The sequence below is a fragment of the Perca fluviatilis genome, chromosome 4, assembly GCF_010015445.1.
Source record: "Perca fluviatilis chromosome 4, GENO_Pfluv_1.0, whole genome shotgun sequence".
In the NCBI taxonomy this organism is placed as follows: domain Eukaryota; kingdom Metazoa; phylum Chordata; class Actinopteri; order Perciformes; family Percidae; genus Perca; species Perca fluviatilis.
In genome coordinates this window covers 4,579,208-4,597,742 of record NC_053115.1, presented here as the reverse complement: position 1 = coordinate 4,597,742, position 18,535 = coordinate 4,579,208, and the positions used below count along the sequence as shown (strand labels likewise).

The 18,535-nt window shown below is 39.0% G+C and overlaps 1 protein-coding gene across 1 annotated transcript; it reads right to left on the bottom strand.

The window, feature by feature from the left end:
- Positions 1 to 12,385: 12,385 nt before the first annotated feature.
- LOC120557508 (lectin-like) lies at positions 12,386 to 13,414 on the bottom strand. The gene is made up of 3 exons (XM_039797904.1): positions 13,300 to 13,414; positions 12,848 to 12,938; positions 12,386 to 12,759 (listed from the first exon to the last, which is right to left on the bottom strand). The coding sequence occupies exons 2-3, from the start codon at positions 12,932 to 12,934 to the stop codon at positions 12,511 to 12,513; spliced, it is 336 nt and encodes a 111-aa protein (XP_039653838.1). The 5' UTR covers positions 12,935 to 12,938; positions 13,300 to 13,414; the 3' UTR covers positions 12,386 to 12,510.
- Between the last annotated feature and the right edge of the window lie 5,121 nt (positions 13,415 to 18,535).

Genomic DNA, 18,535 nt, shown 5'->3' with positions numbered 1-18,535 from the left:
TTCAAATTAATGAATATTTGTGAAGACTAGGTGTTTTGTTAGCTGCGGCTGTCCCTTCAATCCTAGCTAGCTATGTGTAGCTACAAATCACAGATAGTTAGCTTCATTTTCATTTAATTCAAGTATATTTACAGTTTGAATTTTGTCACACCACTTATACAACATCTAACTAAATGTTTTGTTTTCAAGTTAATGGATATTTGTGAATTTCAGAGGAATTCTAAGAGGAGGCTAGCTAGCTAGCTCTCATTGATAGAGATACATCCAGCAGCAGGCTCTATCAATGAGACTCGCGGACAATCTGCGTTTATTTCCCCAATCGTTAGTTTAAATAACTCAACACATTATAATTACACACATTAAAAGATTAACAGAAACCTGTGGTAAGAGATTGCTGGCGTAACAAGCTCGCTGACCGTGCTCTCACTCACATACACTGGGCATTTAGCTAGCAGGAAGAGGGGAGTTGCAGGCCCTGGAGCTCTGTCAGGGCAGGGGCATTTGGTTGCCAATTAGCCCAAAAACGGTGACTTTGCGCCAGACCCGTCGCCAGACCTCAGTCTTAAGGGGGGCATATGAAATACATGGGAGGGCACAATTATTATTAGGGTACAGTACGTATATATTTATAATAATCATATACTATTGTTATACTATTCGCACGTAATCATCACGTTAAACATAACCAACAGCAATATGACCAGGTAGCCTATATAGCCTACAACACATTACATAGAAGCAATGTTATGAATATCCATAAAACACTTGACTATACAACATATTAGATGTAACACCAGAAGCATCTCTCAAACATTGCATTTTAAAGCAGTCAACAGAAGGATATGCATTGCTATGCATGTGCCATGAGGCACACACACACACACACACACACACGCACAGAGACTTTGAACCTACCGGTACTTTGAGTGGAGGCAGCATGTCCTCTCTTCAGTCCCTCCTGTCATTTGAAGCTGCATGCTTATTTAAGCCCTTGTCTGTAAATCTTAAACCCCTTAATGAAGAAGGTCGCGTCCGATGATACAAATGTGAATTTCCTGCAGGCATAACAAAATGCGGAGTCCTTTTCCACCGAGTAGCCTACGCAAGCCAGTCCCTGTTCAAATACCAGCTAGAGGAACTTTTTTTAACCAAACATTTTGACTGGATATTTCCTCAACACAACCTGTTTGGGTTTGTCCGTCACACCCCCTGATTCAACAGTTAGTTGTGGCCCAAATGCTGCCCCAGTCGCAGTTGCACTTGACCTGCAGGTCCTGCCAGGCCCAGGGTCGGGCTCCACGGAGCTACTAGCATCAGGCTCAGACTGTCGTCCAGGGGCTCCTTCTCCAACGACAACATCAGGAGGCGTCGGTGTCGTATCCAGTTTGGCAGAGGAGAATGTTGGTGGGCTTTTCAACCACTCACGGATATCCATGACGAACTGAAGCGAGTAAGCCGGCGAAAACTCAACCAGCTTTCAAAAATGTGCGGTAACTGTTGAGCGGCTACACTGATGTAGGCTACGTCACGTCGTAGCCATCTTTCTTTTTAGTAAGGCCGTGATAGGCTGTTGCAGTGTAGATTCCCATCAATCAAACAAAAATCACACCATTGTTTATTTATATTTTTAATGTTTTAATGATAAAGAATGCAACATTAATGCAACACAAAATTAGCAACTATGATAATATAAAATTAAAGTAATTTTTTTAAGAGGTCTGTGCCTCAAGTGGGGGGGCACAAGCATTTTGGGGGGCGGGCCCAGCCCCCTATGGCCCGCCCATAGCGACGGGTGTGCTTTGCGCGGGTATGGAGTGCTGTGGGCTGCCAGCCGTAACGGAGCTCAATCGAGCTCACAGCAGGCCGGGTTCTGTGAAGGAGGGCAGGCCAGGTGGCGAGGCAACAACCCAGGCAGCACCGGCGCTGAACTCCGACACACAGTCCGACAAAATTTGCCATCCATTTTTGTAAAACAGCCCATATTTGAGCTTTAGATAGTTGATTTCTCGCATAAAAAAGTTTCAGAAGTGAATTTTGTAATGGAATAGCAGAGATCTGCGTGACCTAGATTCAGAAGACTACCTGATCTCAGGTCAGTTGTGTAGCCTATGTAAATGTTGGGGCGTGACCGTTCTCTTAATACACCCATGGGCGTGACAAAGGTACAGGTCTGGGGAGGTTGACGTCAACTTCCTGCTTTGTTGAGATTCGCCCGTTTTCAGCGGCAGTTTCAAAATATAAGATTTTCATAGTAAAGGGGTGTCAATGGGATTTTGAGCTTCTTTGTATGTTCTATTTACCCACCGAACTGTCGTTATTCAACTATGACAGAGTAAAATTGGTTTTGCATTCTATCACCCCTTTAAAGCAAGAGTTTTTAAGAAGGCGGAGTCAGTCTTGGCAGACCACAACCACCCTCTGTCACAGGTATTTCAGTTGCTCCCGTCTGGTCGCAGGTACAGCTTTCCCAGGTGCAGGATGAAGAAAGGGGATTTCGGCGAAAAAGACACAGGCCCAATGACTCTAATTCCCGCGTATTTGTTAGGACTTATGGATACCAAAACTCAAAGATCAACTCTGAGACGATAGATTCAGGTTAAGAAAAGTTTACTGAGTCCAGCAGTTAAGTTGTAATCACATATGTGGGTTCACAAAAGACACTAAGTATTCCTAGCTACAGACAAAACAGTCGGAGGTCAGGTTAGCAAAGTATCCCTCAACCTTTATCCTTTTCCTCGATGGGTGTATTCTTCTGTTGCCACACACACACACACTCACAGGGTGGAGTCCTCTGTCTGGTGCAACTTCCTCTTCTTGTTCTCGTAACCTTTAAACAATTAAACAAATATTTGTACTGAGTACTTTTAACCACTTCCTCAATTCGACTGCACACAGCTCTTTTGCAACTAGCACATACACACTCTTTATAAAACATTCCTACAAGGACTAAGATTAAAAAACTAATTTGTTGCTGCTGCTATACGTGCACTTAACGGTTAATCCTTACTGTATTGTTGTTGTTGCTGTTTTGTAATGATTGTAGCTCCTGGCTGTTCCACAAATTGCCCCTCGGGGGTAATGAAGACTACCATGACCTTGACCTTGAACACTGGTGGGGGCACACATGAAGCGGGGGTCTGGGGTTAGGGTTAGGATATTCTGAGCTTTAAACACTTCATTGCCTGCATTCTGCTGAATTGTTCTGCATCAATTAAAGATGCAGTAGGTAAGTCTTATAAAACTAACTTTCTGTCATATTTGCTGAAACTGACAAAATTGGCAAAATTCCACCGCTCCCGGTCGATTTTCTCCAATCAGGGCCACAGGGGTGGTCTATCTGCCTGTCAATCACTGCTCAGGCACGTACACGCATATATAGCGTTCTCCCCTCCCCCCTCCCCGCGCACGAGCTGCAGAAAAGTTTTCCAAAACTCCGTGAATAATGGAGTGAATAATCAGAGGTGGCGTGGCTGCAGGATTTTAAAGATCTGAAGAACGATGCAGATGTAGCCACATTTCCTCTCAACAGGTAACATAATTACCATGAATGATTTATCTTTCACTTGGTTATTAGTAGTCAAAAGTCCACAAAGCTACTTTGTGACGATGATAGTAACGTTAGCACAGTGGTCGGTCTGATATGATGCTGAAATGGCTAACGGTAGCCTGCTAGTTAGTGTGGTGGAAGTTTTTTCTTGAAGCAGCAGCGTCTAGAAATATCAATGATCAAAATGAAAACGAATAACGACTGTTTGAGAATTAAACCAAAGTTTGGTCTTTGAGTATTTATTTACATTTGCAAATGGAGAAAACACAGTTTCAAAGGTCCACGCAGCACAACTGAAAATGTCTTTCTAACCTAAAGTCTAAACATCCACACATCATATAGTGAAAACCTCTGTTAAGCCAACCCTGCAAACATATCTCTTAGCATGGCCATAGTTGAAAAGAAGACATCATTACAGTCACACTATTGTCTCACCTTCCCCTCTGCTCCTGTTCTTTTCATTAGCCTAAACAACAGTTTACCTCAGGAGACAGAATCCTACGTAGTTCTCACTGTCGTAAACAGTCATCGGCCTTCTCCACTTCTATCTAAGCAAAAGACAACAATGTGAGAAGGTTCAGGCTAGTAAAACTAAATAACTCTAGTAGGCTATAGTTGAGGGCTGTAGCTGTTTCCCTCTCTGGTGCTTTAAAAGTCTACAGGAAGGAGCAGGATTTTGTGGAGGTTTAAAACAATCTTTAAGCGAATGGTTAATATCATTAAACAAATGGTTAAAATAAAATTTGCCACCACAGTTCACCCTTTTGATTGCAAAATAATCACAAAAATAAATTTTACTTTTTAAAGATTAAACCCTTATTATAGAATGAATCATATAACCAAACTTTACTTCTTAATATTCAACCTTATGGATATTCATGTCTGTTTCTTACATGTTAAATGGAAAGGTACAAAAAAAAAAAAACTCTTTTAAATAGTAGCAAGCATTCAAGTCAAAGTAAAATAATAAAACAAAATGAATCAATCTCACACAGTATCAGAGACGGTTATTATTATCTCATTCAGAAAGACGGAATACGTCAGAAGGCTCAATCATATTTACCATAAGAATGAAGTGAACTCTTTTTCTTGATTAGGGTAACGACATAACAAACAAAAAAACAAATCCTAAGACCAAACATAATCTGCTAAAAACCCTAGACCTGAATGTCACTGGTTAATGTCACATCAGACTACCGCCTTATAATTTGTGTAAAGAGTGTGTTATGTATTTAAACATTAAAATAACCTGGTGTGAAGTGTGAACATTTACTAATTTCATATCTACCCATGCGTATGTCCATTGACAACCCATGGTTAAACACCAAGTACTGCAAACCCATACGGCGAAGTCAAATTTTCCATAAAGCTGATAATTAAATTATCCAATGCCATCAAATGCTTCCCTCCTATTTGGTTATTTTAATATAAATCAATTGAAACACGCTCGGTGCAATTATCAAAGCTCTCACAGAGTGAAAGTTGAGAAGAATCAGAATCAAACTGACCCCCCCTTGTCTCTAACATTAAGTGCTGTCAGAGCACAAATAAAATTCTGTTATTCTATGTGTGGTTTTACTGAAAATAGCTTACTTCTGTAAGCGAAGGAATAGTGAACAATCATAACAAGAATCATTATAACCTACATCACGCATACATTTCTTAACTATACCAAGTCATGCATTAGTAGAAAATGTATCTATTAGATAATCTTTCAAAAGTCTTGTCAAACATGGTGTCCGTGTGTCGTCAATGTGGAAAGTGATCCACAAGGAACTTTTCCTAAGTTCTAAAACACACAACAAAATGGCCTAGGTCTTTATACTTAACTTTGTTCAATATTAACAATATTTCTGTTTAGGAATAATTTACTTTCTTTATCAATAATCTATCAGTTAGATTTGTGTGGTCATGAGGAACCACATAAGGTACAAAACCCCTAATTAGCCCCAATTTAGTAGCATTCGTACCAACCATCCTAATGCCTGTTATTGGAACATAAGAGTGGACGTAAGTTAATCATTACAGTAATATTAGCTCTGTACTAGTACTTATTGTATTCCAACCACCATTTTCTCCTTGACATGGAAAGTAGTGAACGCATCACTCACCTTTTCTTCCAGTCTTCCTAGTGTGTTGGTGTATGTAAATGTTGTGAGAAATGGTTACACGTGATTTATCATACAAAAAAATCAAAAAACATAAATGCAATAGAAAATCAGAAATGCAGTAATGAAGAATAAACACACTACAAATGTGGAAAACCCCCCATGTTCTTCTTGAAGGGTACCTGTTGCAGTCCTATATGTCAATCTGCTCCTGTGTGTGTGTGTGTGTGTGTGTCAGAGCACTCTGCTCCTGTGTGTGTGTGTGTGTGTGTGTGTGTGTGTGTGTGTGTGTGTGTGTGTGTGTGTGTGTGTGTGTGTGTGTGTGTGTGTGTGTGTCAGAGCACTCTGCTCCTGTGTGTGTGTTCAGAGAGAGAGGTGGTGTGTCCTCTACAATTGTGAAGTGTATTTTGCTGTCACTGCTCTGAAATGTGCTGTGATTTTCAGAGAAGACATCAGTATCACTGCTGTCTTCTGAAAAGATTTTAAGCAGCAGGCTACAATACCAATATGTAGCTTCTGGTGTTTCCTCCTTGGAAAAACTTCTCGTTTTTCTCCTCTCTAAACGTGTTGCAAACAGTGAGAAAAACTCCAGTTTTCCCGATTGATTTCAGAGATAGCACAGAAACGCCGTCTGTCAGGCTGATCTCTCAATCGATTTCCCTCGTAGGTGACTCAGCAGAGGATCTGCTCGTCACTTGTTGCAGGTTGTAGAAAAAACCTCTCCTCCACATCTGGAACCTTTTGTAGTGATGCGTGTATCCAGGTGACTCTCCGTGGAACCTTCACTGCCCCGTATGTCACTGGAACGATCCCGATGGTCACCGTCTATTTGCCAATCCTTCCCCCTGAAGTTGTTATCACCACAGAATCCCCAGGCTTGACACCTGGATTCTTACGGCCAAAAGAGCAGAAGAAAATTCTCACGCAATAACCAACCCTAACCTATCATTTCCCTTATACTGCCGTGGAAGAAATAGATGTTTTTGTTTATGGGCCTCTCCCTACGTATGTCTAAATAAAGAAAATCTTTAGAGCAAAATTCTTTGGAGCAGATCAGAATCAACAAAACAAAAACAATTACTATTGCATCCCCTTACACTACTGTGTCAATCAGGGGGTAGATGATCCTTTTGATTACAGTTGAACTATCAATTTTGTTCTCAGCTTGTTCTAGCACTTTGGTTATTCAAGATCTTTTAAACTGGAGCTACAGTGATGTCACAACAAATGTTTTAAACGTCTTTAGAAAAATTATTATTTAACACTAAAATCATTTAACACTATTTATTTCCCTTGCTACTTTTCTCTTTCTCTTTATTAAACCCCTTATTTATCATTGCTATACTATATCCCTACTATTTGAGACATGACAAAGCTCATGACTCAAAAGCAATATAAATAATCTGTTTAATATTGTAGCCATTGACATTGTTCTAGGTTTTACAGCAAAACTTGCTTATCAGTTAACAAAAGTTCAATGAATAATTTCTTTAGGGGAATTTTCACCTCAGTAAAGTTTTCAACGTCAACATCAACTAATGTAGTTAAAACAATTTGTGATACAGCAACTCAAAAACTCATTAGAGTACGATATGAAATGTACTGCTTTTAGGATTAAATCTCATTTAAACCTTCATTTATTCAATATCACCATTAAACTAAGATGAATTACCCAAAATACATTGTTTATTTCCTTTTTTTTATCTATAGTTTACAAATTAAAGTAACACTAATTACCATCTGCTAGTTCCAAGTCTCATTACAAATTAAAGTTTTTAGCCTTCTAAAGCACACCGAATCACGTGTACTTTGAACATCTATTTATCCAAATCGTTACCTGTTATAGGAAACATCATATCATATAACATTCAACAAAAATGTATATCAAAATAATTTCTTTAAACCAAAATTTCACTTGTACTACTCATGTTTGGTTTTAGCTTGTGTCTTATCTTTGTGTGGTGTGTGTGTGTGTGTGTGTGTGTGTGTGTGTGTGTGTGTGTGTGTGTGTCTCCTCCTCTGGCTGTCCTCCGTCAAAGAAAGAAGGATTTCTCCAGGGTACATTTAAACACACTGTTATTCTTTTTGTAATTTATGGCATCATTAATTAACAACTCAATGTATTTCTCACAAAGGTGTGTCAAGGTGTACAGCTTACCATCACCCAGAACTATAAAACGATATTTATCTTTTCTACTGGAACACTGAGGAAAGAAAAACGTTAGACGAGACAACAGAGAATCAAAACATGTAACATTCCCTGCAGAATGTTTAGCTGTGGGAGACATTAGGTGCTCGAGCATAGACCCACTGCATTTACTGCTTGAAGGTCCTGAATGAAACAAAACTTTAACAATCATAATAAAAATGATTTTTCTTATTTATGTTACTTGAGAAAATAAGAGTACGTGCTGGAGAATCTAAACATGGAACTATAAACCCCATCCGTCAATAAAGAGTTAAAAACACGGTCGGATTTCTGTCGATTACTTCCTGTTTTAGCGTGTACTGATGTTTCTGGGGCCTGTAGTCCGAACGCAGCTTGATGACTACAGGTCGACAATTTGTCTATCAATCCACGTCACATTTGTGTGTTTTGCCCAGAGATAACGCTGTACCTGAGACAAAAAGTGGTGAAACATTAGTAAATAAAAATATCCTTTTTACCGTGTGAATATGCCTGTTTGTAGTCACACTTTCACTGAATATGTGAACACTGTGAATACAAGGCCTACGCTGTTGTATGGGTTTTCTATAGTCTCCTTTCGATGGAGAGAAATAAACACATTATCAGTAGTGTCAGTCCAGTCAGTCAATTTTTACAAATAGTCAAAAGGTGTCCTAGGTCTGTCTCCTCTTCTGTTGGAAACAAAGAAACATGAATGTGAGCTTTTGAGTCAGAATTTCTGAAAAACTTATGTAGTTTATCAGTCAAGGTAACAACCACTGGACATGCGTATATGCCAGTAGACAAAAGAAAACTCATGCTCGTCCTTTGATTTCTTCAAAAAAAACTTTTCAACGTAATCTTCATCAGGGTCAAAAGGTGACAAAAGGAATGCATGTAATATTTGTGATTCCTTAAACTTAACTACAGGTGTCCCAATTTATGTTACCGTAATCAGGAGATTAACAGACTGACATGGTACGTGTTCCATTATAATTTGTAACAAATGCATACTTTTAGGCTGCAACAAAAATATGTCAGCCAAAGAGTGATTTTTATCAAGTCGCACAACTTTCTTTTAAACTGGAGCAAAATTTGCCACCACATTAGCATCGTTTTACTTTTGGTGAGTAAAGTTAACGTTGTGTTGGTGTTTAGTTATTGAACATGTTGTCTGACATGCCGGCAGTCCTGTCAAACTCCGTTGTGTGGGAGGGGCTTAGGAGACGGTTTGGGCTGCAGCAGAAAGGGAGGAGGGACTGAGAAGTTGTCGATGTTCAAATTTGTTGGCAAAGTCCTGGCTCTTCACAATCTTACCTACTGCAGTTTTAATGGTGGAAATGTCTTTATTTATGCAAAGGAAAACACAGGTGGCAATTCAAAATTTAAAAAACATAATGGGATATAATGCAGTCAGGCGTTCTGTAGCACTTTCAAATATTTATTCTTCTAACTTTTTTCATTTAATGTTATCTCTGCTGAGTCAACGCACACATGTAGGCATTAATTACTCTTTCTCTTCTTTGTGTGTTTTGTTTGTAGAAGTAACCTCTTTACTACTATTTACAGATATAACTATATGTAAAAAAAAATGCAATTTGTAAACAGTTGCACAATAGTACAATGGAGCAGAGTGCAAAGGCTGCTGAATAAATATGAAATGATTACTGTAACCTGTGCTCTGTCTTTGTTACTGTAAGGCACAATTTGCAATTCTAGGGAAATGTGAGTCAGGACTTGTAGAGTCAGGACTTTTAGAGTCAGGACTTCTAGATAAGAATGTCACGTCATCTGTCACTCCCTTTCCATCCCCAGATCAGATGATATAAAGAAGATGTGAATTTCACCTCCTTCACTTCTGCTCACAGACTGACTGGTGTGACACTCAAGACTGTAAGTACTGTTGAAGTTAAAAAAGTTAAAACCATGTTTACATTTTGAAAACAATGTACTTTTGGTTATGCAGCTTGCAGGTAGATCTAATCAAATAACTACACTAATCAGCATTTGACTGCCTCACCCAAAACCTAGCTTCTAAAGAATTAATCAGGTCATGTCTGACATTTAGCATATGACGAAGACTCATTGTCCCCACGGAAAGGTAACTATTGTTTCTGCTTTTGGGGAGCCATCCCCTGTTGAGCTAGACGTGATTAGAACAATGAATGGGTATTCATATAGTTGGATTGATTGGGAACGTACACCTTTCTTTTGAGAGACATCTGACCAATAGGGGAAGATTTCATTTGAGGAACGACCCAGGTTTAGGGAATAAATGTGTGATCCGGGGAATGTCTCAGGGCCACAAGCCTGGGACCCGACAAGGAAACAGGTTCTGTGGTCCGCTGTCAGCTGCAGTGTATTATTTTTTCATGTCGCATGGCTGCAATCTCTGTCTCGACAAGGGGAAGCATGTTTGTAGTCTGCTGCTGACAGTGTTTTCATGTTTTATGTTTAATTGTGTTTTGACTGTCGTTTTCATGTTGTTTTATTAAACCTTTTGCATAATCTTTCAATTCGACCCCAGCCTCTCCTTCGTCCTCAGAAATCAGAACGAACACGTCTTTTAGAGAATTCTAACAGTACTCTGACACACACAGGAGTACTTTTTTTTTCTGAGAATGTTTTTATGTTACATATTGTCTGTGTTGTGAAGCAACGGATGTGGCACTGTGTCCAAGACAAATTTCCCCTCGGGGACAATAAAGTGTATTCTATTCTATTCTATTCATATGTAGATTACTGAGCAAGAGTAGCTTAACTCAGAGTCGTTGCACGATGCTGTTAAATCTGCTTATAATAGGTACATCAGGCTTATTGTGGTGATGAACTGAGGTAGACAAATTAAATTTTAATTTTCAATGTAATAAGCAAAAGTAGAGTTACTATTCAGTTACAAATTACTGGTGCAGCACAAAAGAAATGCCAAAACGCACACATGGTGTCAATGCAACATCACCGATTTAGTTGTTTGTCTCTTTTAGAATCATGAAGAACTTCTTGTCTACAAATGAGCAGCTCTGTAAGAACCAATGTCTGATGTCCCTCAGCGGAAGGTATAAGGCTATCTTTCAGGTGAGTAACTCTCTAAAAAGAAATGCTCACTCTATATTTTGGTATGATATTGTTTGGATATCAGTTGAATGTCTCTGTTTCTGCCTGCAGTGTGATGGGAACTTTGTCGTCTATGACTGTACCTGTTGCCCAAACAAGGCTGTGTGGGCCTCAGGCACTAATGGATCAGGCGCTGTCCGCGTGATCATGCAGGCTGACGGCAACCTGGTCATTTACAACCAATGTAACCAACCCAAGTGGAGCTCAGGGACGTACATCTCGGGATCGTGCAACGTGTGCCGTCTTGCACTGACGGATTGCGGCAAACTGGTGTTGACCAGAAACTGTCAACAAGTTTGGTGCTCATGCTGAAATTATGTCTTCACATGGAATCCCAAAGCTTTGTTAAATTGAATGCTTTGCAAGTACAAGTCATCTTTGAATGTCAGTGTGAATTACAATAAATCTGCCTGCTGGAATCAAATAAAAGCAAATTTTCACACTGTTTAAATGTGTTTTTCTTTTCTTTGTGGCTTCGTAGTGACATAAACAGCTCTATTTGTAATGCAGATATCTCGGTAAAGAGCACTGGAAGTTGTATCAAAGTAATAAGAAACACCAATATTTTGGTCAGTCAGGTGTTCTAATAACTGAGCTGAAAACATTAAGTAGGCCTACACAATTTCCTGAGATATATATATATATATATATATATATGGAGTTGATTCCCTAATTAATGTTTTTATGAGCTCATCCCTAGTGAAAGAGCTCAAAACAGCAAAAACAGAATTAACAATAAAAACAAGACAAAACAATGTGCACCAAGTTGCCACAAGTACAGCTTTCCCTGTAAGTCCTGACAACTCATTTTAATTATTTACCACTCTGCCCCCTTTCCTCACTGTCCTTGCCGTCTCCTAGTCCCCAGCTGTTCTGATGAACCTCAGTACCATCTTCCACCTGAAAGGGAGACTTCCCAAAGCAGCTGCTTGAACCTCGAACTAAGGCATGCATTAAAATAATACATAACCATTGCCATTAAGCTGTGCAACTTAACTTCAAGAACTACATTTCACGCTGAGAGTGATCTGTATGTATAGGCTTATATGTATATATATATATAACTTATTCTCAACCCATTTTCATTTATATATTTGATTACAATATTACAACACACAGCTCAGTTACACTTTAGGCTAGTAGATCATTGATCATCGGTTTCTCCGTGAAGGGGAGAGACAGTGAGATAGAGAAAAAGAGGTGCTCAACAATCAGCTGTTTTTCCAAAGTCAGCTCTTTAGATAAAATTGTGGTCACCACTACGTTCTTTCCTTGCCTTTGATTTTGGTGTGATGTATGTTTTTAAGCTCAGTTCTTTGAACTGATGGATCAAAATATTGGCATTTCTTACCAAGACTTACTTTCGTACAACTGCCATTATTCTTTGATATTTGCATTACAAATAAAACAGTCACAAAAAAGAAAATAATTTACAGTGAGAAAACATGTTTTTGATTCCAGATTACATAGCAGGTAGTTTTATTGTAATTCACACTGACATTCAAAGATGACTTTTACTTGCAAACCATTCAATTTAACAAAGCTTTGTGAGGTCATGTGAAGACATAATTTCATCATGAGCTCCAAACTCTTTGAAAGTTTCTGGTCAACTCCAGTTTGCCGCCATCGGTCAGCTCAAGACGGCACATTTCGCACGGACTATTGATGTACGTCCCTGAGCTCCACTTGGCTTGGCCATGCTGGTTGTAAACGACCAGGTTGCCGTCAGCCTGCATGAGCACGTGGACAGCACCTGATCCATCAGTGCCTGAGGCCCACACAGGCCGGTTGCCAGAGTCATAGACGACAAAGTTACCATCTCCCTGCAGGCAGAAACAGAGACATTTAACTGATATCCAAACAATCACACCAAAATATAGAGTGAGCATTTCATTTTAGAGGGTTACTCACCTGAAAGATAGCCTTAAACTGCCCGTTGTTGGAAGTCAGAAATTGGTCCTGATGGAGCTGATCATTTATAGACAAGAAGTTCTTCATGATTCTGAGAGAGACAAACCACTAACTCTGTGATGTTGCATTGACAGGGTGGGTTTTTGGCATTTCTTTTGTACTGAACCAGTAATCTGTAACTGAATAATAGCTCTACTTTTGATACCGACATTGAAATAAAATAAAAATACATTTGTAATGATCCACCTCAGTTCATAACTACAATGAGCATGACGTACCAATTATGAACAGATTTAAGCATCCTGTAATGACTCTGCATCAAACTATTATTGCACAGTTATGTATACTATTATGAACAGATAAATAAACATATAAACAAATTACACAAATAATTAAATTAAACACATAAACTACTCCTGCTCAGTAATGTATGACTCCATCAGCATACTTACAGTCTTGAATATCACACCAGTCTGTCTGTGAGAAGAAGTGAAGGAGGTGAAATTCAGGTCTTTATATCTGGTAGGCCCGCTGCCCCTAGGTAGCTTCTCCTAATTGCAGGATTGGAGTCTGGTGTGTGGGAGTCAGGGTTCCAGCTGCCTCTCATCTACCACCATCAACCTCTGCTTCATTTACCCGTCATTCCTCCACTCTGCGTCACAGTTCAATCACACTCCTGAATGAAATTCTTATTCATGTATTCAAGGTCTGTGAGATGATTTATAGATAACAAAGTTATTGTGTGTGTGGGTATGTGTGTAAAGAGTTGTGATGTAATGAGAATAATGTCACAATATTTAAAAAAAATCATAATAAAAACAAATAATTACATGATTTGTAGACTTTAGTTAAAGTAAAATCAGCATTTTAGGGGTTAGGCTCTGGCTGGCTTGCCATGGGCTTTAATGGAAATGGGGACCTATGTGGCAGAGCTGTTGTACTGGACTGCATTAAAACGAGGGAGTGTAGATTCTCAGGATGAATGCACGTTCACACTTTTTTGTAAGCAGACTGCATTTACTCAAAGTCCGAAATTAGACAGGAAGACAGGTGACTGAAGGTGAGGGAGGTGGGAACACGTGTGTGTGGATGGTTAATGCAGTCGTGTGATGGGGAAAGAAGAAAAAGTCTTAGGGCATCTGGAGGATGGATGGAAAATGGCAATGAAGGGCCTTGATCAAGTAAACAACAGCAAAGTCCATTATAGGGTCGAGCCGTATGAAATAGAAAACATGTCTAGTTACAGTACCCACCCAGGACCAAACAGACAACAGACAGACTTTAGGAATTTTTATACCTATTTATGTTACTATTGGAGTAAAGTTCACACAATGAATGCTGACAAACTGCTGCATTTGAATCTATCCCAAAATAATGTGGGTTTTGCTAACTGCAATACGCTTACAGAGTGAAAGCCATTTTCTGAATGTCCTAGGTCTCTAGGTTGGGGATGTAAAGTTTTAGGAGGCTGTGATAATCCTTGAGGTCACAACAGGTCAATTTATACCACGAGGCCAAGTTTCATAAAATGCTCTCACTACAATGACTTTCATTGAATCCACAAGAGTCTCAGCTTTCCAGTCATCCTCAATTAAAGGAGACCTTGTGTTTCTACTAGAACATGTTTAGATGTTTTAATGTTAAAAAACAAAACTTTATTTTTCTCATACTGCCCATGGCTACTGCACCTGTATCTCTCAGTTGTCTCTCAATTTTGGTTCAATGATCTGATACATCCTGTTCTGCAACCACCCCTCCTTTATCAGCTGGTTTTATAATGAGATTATTGTCTGATTGCAAGTCTTTCAAAGCGTCTCTCTTCACCTTTGTCAAGTCATCATGCATTGAGTGTAGAGGTCAACCGATTAATCGGTAGGCCGATTTTTTGGCATTTTTTACATAATCGGCATCGGCCAATATCAAGCCGATTAATAGGCAGGCGCATCTGCGGGCAGCCTGGTGTTGTTGTTGTTGGGAACACGTGTCCGATGCACGCTGCCCCTAGAGTCAATTACCAGCAGAGTGAGCAGGCTCATCCAGTGCCAAAGGAAGGAGCGGTTTGTGGTGGCAAATTTTATTTTAACCATTTGTTTAATGATATTAACCATTCGTTTAAAGATTGTTTTAAACCTCCACAAAATCCTGCTCCTTCCTGTAGACTTTTAAAGCACCAGAGAGGGAAACAGCTACAGCCCTCAACTATAGCCTACTAGAGTTATTTAGTTTTACTAGCCTGAACCTTCTCACATTGTTGTCTTTTGCTTAGATAGAAGTGGAGAAGGCCGATGACTGTTTACGACAGTGAGAACTACGTAGGATTCTGTCTCCTGAGGTAAACTGTTGTTTAGGCTAATGAAAAGAACAGGAGCAGAGGGGAAGGTGAGACAATGGTGTGACTGTAATGATGTCTTCTTTTCAACTATGGCCATGCTAAGAGATATGTTTGCAGGGTTGGCTTAACAGAGGTTTTCACTATATGATGTGTGGATGTTTAGACTTTAGGTTAGAAAGACATTTTCAGTTGTGCTGCGTGGACCTTTGAAACTGTGTTTTCTCCATTTGCAAATGTAAATAAATACTCAAAGACCAAACTTTGGTTTAATTCTCAAACAGTTGTTATTCGTTTTGATTTTATCATGAATATCACTAACTCTGCTGCTGAGAAGAAAACTTCCACGACAGGTTCCTCGGAGAAAACGGTAAGGATTAAATTCTTATAAGTCCTATATATTTAATGAAAAACGTATGACATGTTACTGCCAACTTCGAGAAAAAACATGAATAGGCGACATGACGTTCGGCTACTTTGGATATTGATAGCTGTCATGTCACAATAATTAAGCTAGAATTTTGCAATCACAGACAGTGGATCTGAGACTTTTATTATTTGTTCTGTTTGTGTGTCTATATTTGAGAGGGTTGTCAACTCAATGCAGAGAAAGAAGTTGTAGTTAAAAGAGACCACCTGTAAGATTTTATTCTAAAATGTGACCGATGACCGGTCTGGCCCTAAAAAGGCCAGACTTAATCTGACTCCAATTCTATGGTCACTGAATAGTGTTCATTTACTGGTAGATCAGAGGAAAAGACTCAGGATTCAAATTAAGACTCAAGATTCGTCCAGTTAAAGTTAATAACAAGCTTTAGTGAATGATATTGCAAAATACAAAAGCGTATGCATACGGATCAGATTACTTCAAGACAAAACAGCCTATCGCTAAAACCTAGCAGACAGACAGAGATTCCCCCAGCATCTGATGCCGGCTAACCCAGGACCTTTACTTTTTATTCCCTCTCTCTGCTTCATCCGTCTAACGATATGTATCACATTGTATAAACGAATGACCTCGACTTCTCATTCCCAGCTCATAAAGACAGACTGCTATTGTTAAATTTGAACCTCTGTGTTTTTTTAATCTCCTTCAAACTTACGGAGTTCTCCAAGAGTCAGGTCATTCCACTATACTTTGTGTCACATATCACGCGCTTACAAAACACTGACCTTGTTGCCTGTTCCCCCTTTGATCAGAGAAGACCTTTTCATTTCAGGCATTATCTCACCCTACTTTTGTAATGTCAAATCACTGTAGAACCAGATGGCCTCTCAAAACCCAGGGAAACGAGACAACAAGGTCAAAATCATGAACTCTACAATCCTGTTAGCTTACTCTCACAAATATATTCTAACACACCGCACCATAGGCTAGTGAAGGACTGGCTTTGCTTTGCTAGCGTCGTTGCTAGGGTTGGTACAGAGTAGACCCGCTGCTAATATGGCACCTGTGCCTTAACGACCCGTATCTACCGGACCGAATAGCAACGCGGATTTCTGTGACTCATTTCGGCGCCACTGATATGCCTGCGTTGCTCTCTGATGCTCCGAAAACGAATGTTAGAATAACAGAAACATCGCAGCATGTGACGCTAGTTAACATTACACTCGTCGGCAGCTAACGTTAGCCTACCGTTAGCTAGCTGATGGATTAAACACGATTAAAATGCTGAGAGCTAAACGGTGTAAAGTGTGATTTATTTCACTGTATAGGATCCAACAGCAGCATGTTAAGCAGTGTGCTGCTGCCGTTGTTTAGCTACTTGTCTGAAGAACAACACAGACGGTGCGTCGCGGTGCATTCAAAGTTGTTGTAAAATACGCTTTTGCCATGGTGGTTGTTTTTGTCGTTCAACAGCAATTTACTGGTGAAATACGTTATTGTTATAAGTTATAGTTATTACATTATTATTAAATCATTTAATTTTGACCATATGGCCTAAAGTTGTTTTCCCCCCTTAATTAGGTTTTGTCCATTTGGCTTTGTCTGTCAACAAACAAAACAAACCAAAAATACATATTTCAGGACAGTTTTTAGGAAGATGATAGAAACATTTTTAGCCTTTTATCACTTACAATGCACTGAATTATTAGCTGATTTATAAAACAAATGTTAGATTTTATATCTATACCTATCTCTAAAATGATTTGAAGAAGATACTATACAAAAATACTAGCTTAACCTTGTATTTTCCCCCTTTTTTAGTCATTAAGTATGATGGCTGAAAAGAAAACCACCCCCTTATGGCAGCACTTCACCCAGCCAACACCAAAACAAAGAAATGCTGCTGGTTGCTACTGTGTGTCAGCACTACTATTGTTAAAATGGTCAATTTATTTTATTGTTCTCAGATGTTTAATAAATGCTGCTAAGTGCACTAAACTTTATCTTTTCATTGAAAAGTTTATTTGACAAAGTTACGTTTTTTTTCTTTCTTCTTACCCGTTTTGTTTATTTATACAATATATGTTTTTACATTATACATGTTTAATGTAAGTATACAAGTGCAGATTGGTGTTCAATAAATGTTTTTGTTGAGAAATTTTGTGTATCTTAAATACTTATTAGTGTTAAATTTTATCTTTCAAATAGAGGTTAAAAACAAGCAAATATCGGCCAAAAATAATCGGCAGCATATATCGGCCATCAGCCGACCCTGATATCAAAAGATCAGCATCGGCCTGAGAAAACCCATATCGGTCGACCTCTAATTGAGTGTTTTCTTTGTTTTTGAAATCTTTTTAATTTTGGTGTTAACAAGTCTGCAAAATGTGTCTAAGGAGGGATTTAGCCTGTTGGCATTAAAAGCTGACATTTCAAAGTCTCCGTCCAGAAAATTAGCATGGAGAGAAGCATTATTTAATATTAAAAGAGCATGTTAACAGTATTTTTATATGCAGTTGTTCCATGTAACCATACACAGGAATATCCATGCAAGGTGAAGAATACAGACTGCAGTAAGATTAGTGTGACGTCTTGTGGCGTAACCGTAACTCAAAAAGTTTGGTGCTCATTTCAGAGCCTAACCCCTAAAATGCTGATTTTACTTTAACTAAAGCCTACAAATCATGTAGTTATTTGTTTTTATTATGACTTTTTTTTTTTAAATATTGTGACGTTATTCTCATTAAATCACAACTCTTTACACACACACACACAAACTTTGTTGCAGTAAAGAAGGTTTATTTTTGCTTTCCCCATCTATAAATCAGCTGACAGCGAATACATGAATAAGAATTTCATTCAGGAGTGTGATTGAACTGTGACGCAGAGTGGAGGAATGACGGGTAAATGAAGCAGAGGTTGATTGTGGTAGATGAGAGGCAGCTGGAACCCTGACTCCCACACACCAGAC

What these genes read in the sequence shown, in the direction of transcription:
- LOC120557508 (XM_039797904.1), bottom strand. Translation starts at nt 12,934, where the DNA reads ATGAAGAACTTCTTGTCTATAAATGATCAGCTCCATCAGGACCAATTT. An exon ending in AGTTTAAGGCTATCTTTCAG is followed by an intron (nt 12,760 to 12,847) that starts GTGAGTAACCCT and finishes TTCTGCCTGCAG; the next exon opens with GGAGATGGTAACTTTGTCGT.